At 45.5% G+C, this 8,469-nt stretch overlaps 1 protein-coding gene across 1 annotated transcript in view; it reads right to left on the minus strand.

The window, feature by feature from the left end:
• Positions 1-2,617: 2,617 nt before the first annotated feature.
• LOC123505608 (nicotinamide phosphoribosyltransferase-like) overlaps positions 2,618-8,469 on the minus strand; it is a 38,359-nt gene continuing 32,507 nt past the window's right edge. Inside the window, exons 11-12 of the mRNA XM_045257138.1 lie at positions 4,586-4,774; positions 2,618-3,139 (exon numbers count right to left, since the gene is read on the minus strand). Of these exons, the coding sequence (XP_045113073.1) occupies positions 3,008-3,139; positions 4,586-4,774 (321 nt within the window). The 3' untranslated portion in view covers positions 2,618-3,007. The remainder of the gene's footprint in view (positions 3,140-4,585; positions 4,775-8,469) is intronic.

The raw sequence follows: 8,469 nt of genomic DNA on the forward strand, positions 1-8,469 counted from the left end.
ACGTGGAGGCGGGATGTAGCGAACTTATGGAACTGAATTCTTTAAGTAGCTTTCAAAAACATTTTAGTTTTAAAGCCATGGCTGGCAAGGGACAGACATGCTACATGTTCATAAGCCAAACGGGCTTCATCACATGACATAAACGTCACATTGCAGCGGTTAGAAGGAGAGTCCTTATCATAAACCAGTCGAATGCGAACAACCGTACCATACGCCTTGAGAAGTGAGTGCAAGGCATGATAGGAAAATGATTGATTAACATTTAACATCACAAGGGAGTCATATGCAGCAAAAATGCGTCCCTCAGAAGAACTTCCAGAACAGGAGACTGCTGTGGGAGGCCCTTGTGGAGTGGAATCCTCCTCCTTACTCAGACCTGAAGATGACGTCTCGTGGGCCAGGTGAGCCACCTTACGAGAACCTGAATGTTTTTTGTTTTACCATAAAAAACAGTTATACAAAAGATTGGCTCCAGGGGCAAGGGAAACCACCTACTGGGACTACAACGGGAGGGAGCGCTGGCTGCCGTGGACGGAGTACCTCGTCCCCATGCGGACCAGTCGTTTTAAAAAAAGGCCCCACATGATACGAAAGTTTGTTCACGACAGAGCATCGCAGCCTGGACACCCAACCATCTAGCACAGGACGGCCCCTACTGGGCGATCCCTCCAGCGGGTGGCTCCGCTGGTCCATTGGCAGCCTACGTAGGAACCATTTAGTCTGGCCTCTCACTGGCGACCTTACTAGCATGGGTAGCCCTCTTCCCCTCAAAAGGGCAGAGCAGGGGCCTAAGCCCCCTCTAGCCTAGTTCGCCAGGTCACAGGGGCACGCAAGCCCCCCCACCACGACGGTTCCCATCTTGGGGAGCCAGCTCACAAGGCTTGCCCAATAGCGCACACCTTAGGGCACACCCCTTAGGGCGCACACCTTAGGGCGCACCCCTCAGGGCGCACCCCTTAGGGCGCAGTCCTGATTACAGGTCTCAGGGCGCACCCTCAAGGCACAGCTTGCAGAGTCCACCGTCAAGGAACATGAGAGACCGAGGAGGACAGAGTAACAGTCCGTCTCTGGGCGGGAAACGCCAACAGAGAGGACGGCACCGAGCTACGAACTTCGAATCCTAGTGAGGAAAAAGGAGGACATGCAGCTCCTTTCCGTAGGAGATATCCAAGAGAGGTAACGTCACAACGGAGCATCCCTGAAGGGGCAACTTAAAATGTGATAACCCAAACAGGGGAAAAAGTCGGGCAGGTTTGAGCCAACGAGCCAAGCCTGCTCTGTGCGTCGAAAACAGGGGCAGAGGAGGCGGCTCTAAGTGACTCCAAACTCCGGAAGTGGAGCGTAAAAAGGGGAGCAACAAGGAGAAGGCCGAAGAAGAAGAGGGAAAAGGGGGCGAGAAACAACTCTACCTCCAAAAGCCCCTGAATTCCCAAACCACCAGCCCAGTAACAACTGGTTAAAGGGGAGGGGCCACACGGAAAAACCGGCCAAAAAAGAGAGCAAAGGTAAGAGAGGAATGAGGGAAAAAGCTCCTTCACTCACCTCACCCCCAAAACAAAGCCCTACAGAGGGCGAGAAACACAGGAGATAGGAGAGGAAGCAAAATAAGGAGGCGCTCCCCCACCAGCGTCCTCCAAACAACTAGACTGGTAAAAAACCATCACTCCCCCCTCCTAATACTCGTAAAACAGAAGAAAAAGTGTAACGAAGGCTAAAACGCCAAGGTACCAACTGTGACAAACGTAACAGCAGCACAAGAAGAAGAGGCCAGCTGAAACACAAACGTCGGTACCCGGAGAGCTCGTAGAAGAAGCCTGGACGAAGACGCAAAGACGAATGAGGTGAGCTACTTCTGGCTCAGGGATGCCTCTGCCCGTTTTCTTTCTCCTTGTCAGCCAGTGCAGCCTAGACTTATCTAGATGTTTTATTGGTGATACTTTTCGCGGTCTGTTATCCCCATTTCTTGGAAATGAGGATCGCATTGCTCCACTATAGCACAGTGCACTAGCTGAACGAGTCTTTCTAAAAATATATATTTTATCTTTCTAAACTGATGAAATATTATTTAATATTCCAATGCGAAAAATTTAGATACGTTCTTTTTAGTTTCAATAAAAGATTCTTATTACATAATATTATGTTTATTTTTTCATTAGGATAGCGCGCATACGGAGAAGCCATTCCAACTGTGCTCTGCTAATCCCAGGCAAGTTACAGCTATCTGGAACGGATGTTCCTCGTTCCGCGTGTCATAGGCCAGTGGTAAAGACAGGTATATCAGTATTGGTGTCGGGGGTAGCGTAACATTATTGTTGTTGTTATTGTTTTTGTTGTTATTATTATTATTATTATTATTATTATTATTATTATTATTATCTTTACCATTATTATCATTGTTATCATTATTATTACATATTATCATCAGCATAGGTTTGCGTGGTAACAATTTAAATTTTTATCGCGATAATCAGTAATTCGCTAACAAGAACCTTATCGGCGATAAGCGATAATCGATAACTGCGCGATAAATACATTGTTCGATAACTAAAAGCAATAAATCAATAAACCCAATATTCTGATAATAGTCATAAGGATATTGTTATTTCAAACTACAAAAATTGATAAATCCAAATCTTTATTTTCTTATTCATCTTAAGAAAAAAAAAATCATATCATCAAATTCAATGTTTATCCTGTCTGTTCACAAATGAAAAGTACCATTATAAGTAAAATAATTTCATTTGATTTTGAAAGTTTAAACCTTTAACATACTCATTCTCAAAAAAAAAAAAAAAAACTTAAATTACCAATTATCACTAGTTTGGCACGAAATGCACCGATAATACCGCTAAATCGATAATGCAGAAAGAATGATAATTATCAGATAGCTGATCACTTGACGTCATTATCTTGATTAATTGTTGCAGTAGCGCTCACCTATGATCGTCAGTGATTGTTTTAGTGGTGGTAGCAGTAAAATTTGTAATGATACATGTTAATTTGTATTTCAATTCTTGCTTTCCTGCAGGAATTTGATGATGTCAAAGTCTTGCAGGCCTTGGTCTGCTCGCTGCTTCACCTCCTCAAACGTGTACTCCTGCAGGAGAGTGCCGTCCTCAAAGATGGGCACCAGTAGGTCCTAGGGGCAGCATACCATGGGTAAGGTAGGTAATGGGTAACTTCTGTTTACATTTTCAGATCTTTACAGATATAATATTGTAATAATGGGCATGGTATGATGAATGTCTACTGTTACTGCAAGTGGAGTATGTCTAGGATAGCTCTCTCTCTCTCTCTCTCTCTCTCTCTCTCTCTCTCTCTCTCTCTCTCTCTCTCTCTCTCTCTCTCTCTCTCTCTCTCATTTTATTTTTCTCATATTACTAACCTATTCCATAGTTCCTTTTCTTTACACATGTTCAACACACACATCGAAAAAGTTAGCTATGGGAAAGGAATTGCCAAAATTGGTACGTACAAAGGGATGAAGTAAAAAAGGAAGAGGAGAGATTTCTTTGTGATGTATATTCCACCTAATACAAGGTCTTGGAGCAATGAAGATTATGAGTCTATGATAAAGCACACAATTGAGAATGACATAATTTATTAGCAAAAATTAATAATTTAATGCTGGAAGACTGATTATAAAGACGTGTGTGTGGAGTAGTGGACAACAGAAGGCAAAAGATCATGGGCAAATATATTACTACAGATGGCAATGAAAACACACCCACACAATTGGTTAAAGAAAATACAAGATTTCAATGGACTAATGAACTATCAAGGCTGTAGCAACCTGGTGTTTACTAAAAAGCCAGAAACAATAGAAAACTTGAAAAAAAAAATCATAGAGAAATATGTTACTGCAGATAGCAATGGAAAACATTATAGAAGACTGGCCGTGATCTATTTATTTCCACTTTAAACAGAAATTAGGCTGACAACATAGTGATTGATGCACCGTTTCAAGGACGCTGGTGAGGCTACTGCACTCACCCTACTTTCCAAGTCTAGAGGGGTTCGTAGACTCTAGACAAGTTGCTTAACTCCTTCAGTATCAGGACGCATTTCCATATTCATTCTGGTTATTATTTGGTGATTTTATACAGCTTCAGAAACTCATGTGGGGATTAAAATAGTGAAGACTGTGGCCATTAATCTTTAGACCTCCATAGACCCTTGCTAATGTCAATAAAAGCGTCTAATCATAACCAAAAACTCATTATAAAAATGCATTCCAGTACTGAAGGGGTTAAGAACCAACCAAGGTTGACAATACAGAAAATCAAAGATAAAAAAAACCTTAGGAGGCCTGTCAGACTTGGAAAGTAGTGCGAATGCTATAGTCTCACTAGCATCCTTGAAACGGTGCACTAATCACTGCATGTTGTCATCAGCCTAGCTCCTGTTTGAGTGGAAATACATGGGAGATTGTGGACAGCCTATAATAATGTTTGTCATTGCCAGCTGTTGTAACATATTTCCCCATGATCTTTTACTTTATATTGTCCACTCCTCCAAACACATCTCTTCACAATCAAAATGTTATCCTCCATCATTGTTAAATTGCCACTCCCGTTGTACACACCTTTGCCAGGTCTCCCTTGCCGTGCTGCACAGTGATGTACGTGCCGTCCTCACCTCGCTCCAGGGTCAGCCTCCCCTTTTTGCTGGTCTTGCCTGAGTCAGTGATGGGTTGCTTGAACACCTCCATGCCCTCACCCTCCACCTCCGCGTAGCTCACCTTGTAAGCACACTTCTGGGTGTCACGGTTCACCTGGGCATGATAACATCTTGATTAGCTGCTGCTACCTGTGTCATCCACAAGGAACAGAGCAAAGAGAGAGAGTCGTGGGGGATAGATGCATAGTGAAGTGCTCTGATTATTTTGCCCCTTTCTGGAGATATTCGAGGGTTACACCTCTGAAAAGTAATTAGCAGTGTCCGTGAGTGTCACACCAGTGCGAGGATATATCCCAAGTGAAGGAATACAGTGCTATAGTGGTTAGAACAGTGAGTGAAGTATGAATACAGGAAACTACACTGGGTAGTGAGGAAGCCTGTAGCACTCAAGAGTGACCTTGACAAGGCATTAGCTTGACCTGACCGCAACCCTCCATCCCACTGTCACCCAGTACTCCTTACCCCCCACACGACGCCTTCCTTTCTCCCTCAGTATTCCTGGCTCACATGCCAAAAGGTTAATTCAGATATGGTATCCGAATGTTTTGAACACCGTATCGAAAGACCCAGTGGCACTAGTGGATATAGACCAGCTATTTGGTGTGCAGTATGTGGCCGCAAAGTCACTACAGCCAGTCAAGGAGTGCACTAAGGAAGGGTGTCCAAACATCTGTCACGTGAACTGTCTGGGCGAGGCAACAGAGTTCAGCTGTGGCAACAACCCACAGCTCCGTGACCTGGCGGGGATAAGCGACCCTGTGACACCCTACTCAAGAAATCCTCAGGCAACTCCTGGTCTCCAAACCCAAGCAGACTCTTCCTCTCAATAAAGTGAAGAGAAACCTCAAGACGACTTAGGAGACCTACTGAGGAAGTAACTGGTGAAAATCTCCAGGAACCTACGAAAAGAGCTCGCCTCATCAAAGAGTCATCTGAGGTGCTACATATCTGTCACAGTGGGTCTTGCTGACAAGCGGGTGGTGCTGGTAGAGGCAGTGTCTATAGTGGACACACTCCTAGCCACCCTAGCTAGTGAGGGCCTGGTGCAAGAAACAATAGCATGCTCGGCTCGTCCTCATATTGTGGGCGAAACAGGTGAGACTGTGACTGAGGGCTCAAGAGAGTGTGATTCCCTCTCTTCCCCTTCCCTAACATCCCCCTCTCCTCCTCACCTGATACCTCTAGCCTCCTCCCTCCCATCCCCACCCCACCTACACCATCCTCCCCACCCAACACCTCTGCCGCTCTCCTACCCACCTCCTCTGCCCATCCAAACCCACCTTCATCCTTTACTCCTCCCCCTTTCATCTTACTCGGGACTGCTGTACCTAACCCAACCCCCTCCTCTATCAACACATTACCTCCAAATTCTCAAACTCCCCGTAACCCCCCCGCGCCAACTCCCCCCATATCCCAGTATCCCCTGTCCCACCTCATCCCACATCAACATTACAGCAAGGTGTGCCCCAAGCAAGAGGGAAAAACACTGCCCCACCACGCAAAGCAGCTCTGCTAGTAGGCAATGCCGCCCTAAACGAAAGAGGAGGAATACGGCTACAGGAGAGAACTTCGACTCCAGTGAATCATTATCCGAGCGTCGGTAGCAGCAGTCACGTCAGGAGTGATTCAGCCAAGGCAGCAAAAGACCAAGTGCCAGCAGTGCAAACGTCAGGGGCACACTTGGGATTAGTACCCTGAGGCAGGTCTGTGACTACTGTCAAGGCCGCCACCATTCCTCCGCCATCTGTAGGATCAGGATCACGGACGTGAGGTAGCAGGAGTTAGTACAGGCAGTGAGGCAGAGTAGTAAGGAAACGCTACTCTCCCTGAGAAGTATTGCTTGGCAGTTTCCTCTGCCAAGACACACGGGAGCTTCACTCACGGCTCCTCACCATCACAGTGGCCTGCCGCCGCACCTGCATACCCAGTTCATTATGGCACCAAACATCCCCACAACCTGGCGCCACCACACGCCGGTCAACAGTGAACTGATGATAGTGTCAGCCAACGTGAGAGGGTTCCATACTAACATTGGGGAGTTCACTCACAGGGCCATAACCAGGAACAAGGCAAACATTGTGTTTGTGTGTGAGACCTTCCTTGACGACAACATACCTCCAAGCTATGCCCGTGTCCGGAATTACTCGGCCTGGATAAGGAAAGACTGTTCCACATGGGGAATGTGGCGTGGCTTTCTGTTATAAGGAGTGTGTTAACGTTCAAGAGGTAGAGCCTCCCACGAACATGCCCAGTGACCTGCAAGTGCTATTTTAGAAAATAATAGACAGTGTGGGTAGAGGTGTTCTGTGTATTGGCTGTTATTGTCCTTCTTCTCAAGGTGCAGCGCTAACAGACTACCTCACAGAAAACCTGGACCTATTGATGACGGCCAACCAGTGTGAGGGAGTGATCATGACTTAAACCCACACATAGTGCACACCTCATTTAACACTCTTCTGGTGGTGTACATGACCTACATAATCATGTCACCTTCCTCACTCATGTCTCTGGGTCATCTCTTGATCCTGTGGTAACCGACCTCCCCCTCCCTCCCTAGTGATGTTCTGTGTTCACCCTTAGACTTTATAGGCACCTCAGATCATGTGGCTGTCACGAGCAAAGTCCACTTCAGACAGAAACGTGAGGAGAGCTTCTCCCGCACTCTGTGGAAGAAACAAACCAGAACAAAACCGTGCTGCTTATACCTCAACCTACGAGTATGCTTGGTTCTGAAATTGCATTTGCACTTCTTCTTATTGAAGAAAAGTAAGTAAAATAAACTAGAGAAGAACTGAGACGTGCGCGACGGCAACTTTGGAGTCAAAGGTGGTCGCCATATATATATATATATATATATATATATATATATATATATATATATATATATATATATATATATATATATATATATATATATATATATATATAATCTTTCTAAATTAATGAAATATTATTTGGTATTTCAATATGGAAAAGTTAGGCACGTTCTTTTTAGTCTAAATAATAGGTTTTTATTACATATATTATGTTTATTTTTTCATTGGGATAGCATACGGAGAACCGGAATGGATATGAAGCCATCCCAACTTTGCTCCGCTAATCCCGGGCAAGTTCCAACTATCTGAAGTGGATGCTCCTCGTCCGCGTATCATAGGCCAGTGTGATAGCCCCTTTAAGGAAGGACTTGAGAAGGACGGACTAGGGAGCTGTTTTGAGTGAAGATGTCAACCAGCAGGTGAGGCGGTTCTCTGAGCTGCTACTCACCTTACAAGAGCATTGGGTACCACACTCCTCTCACACCCCGAAGCCCTCTGAGCAGCCCTGGTTTAGACCTGCGTGCCACGACAAACAAATACCAAATACCGGGCTTGGAAAGCCTCCCATAGGCATCTGATGGAGGGCAACAAATGACGTTACAGAGCAGCATCCCTGAGAATGAGGCACACTCAAGAGTGGACCCCAGAGCAATGGAAGGAGGACCTCAGAAGGAAGCTACATGGCGGCCAGGTGTGCACGAAGATGTGGTGGGGCATAGTGAAAGACCAACTGGGTGAAGAGAGAGGTGCCAGCATCCCATCTCTCTTGTAGGATGATGGCACTCTGGCCCACTCAGCACATGAGAAGGCCAACCTCCTGGCGAGACACTTTGCTGGGAAAATGAGCGTGCCCGACCCTGAGAGGCCATCACCAACAATGCTTCAAATCATAAAGGACATTTTTTTTTTTTTTCATAATTGGGCTAACAAACTAGTGAATCTGAAGTGAGGAAAAAGCTTCTAGAAGTAGATG

Source organism: Portunus trituberculatus, chromosome 18, assembly GCF_017591435.1.
Source record: "Portunus trituberculatus isolate SZX2019 chromosome 18, ASM1759143v1, whole genome shotgun sequence".
Lineage (NCBI taxonomy): Eukaryota > Metazoa > Arthropoda > Malacostraca > Decapoda > Portunidae > Portunus > Portunus trituberculatus.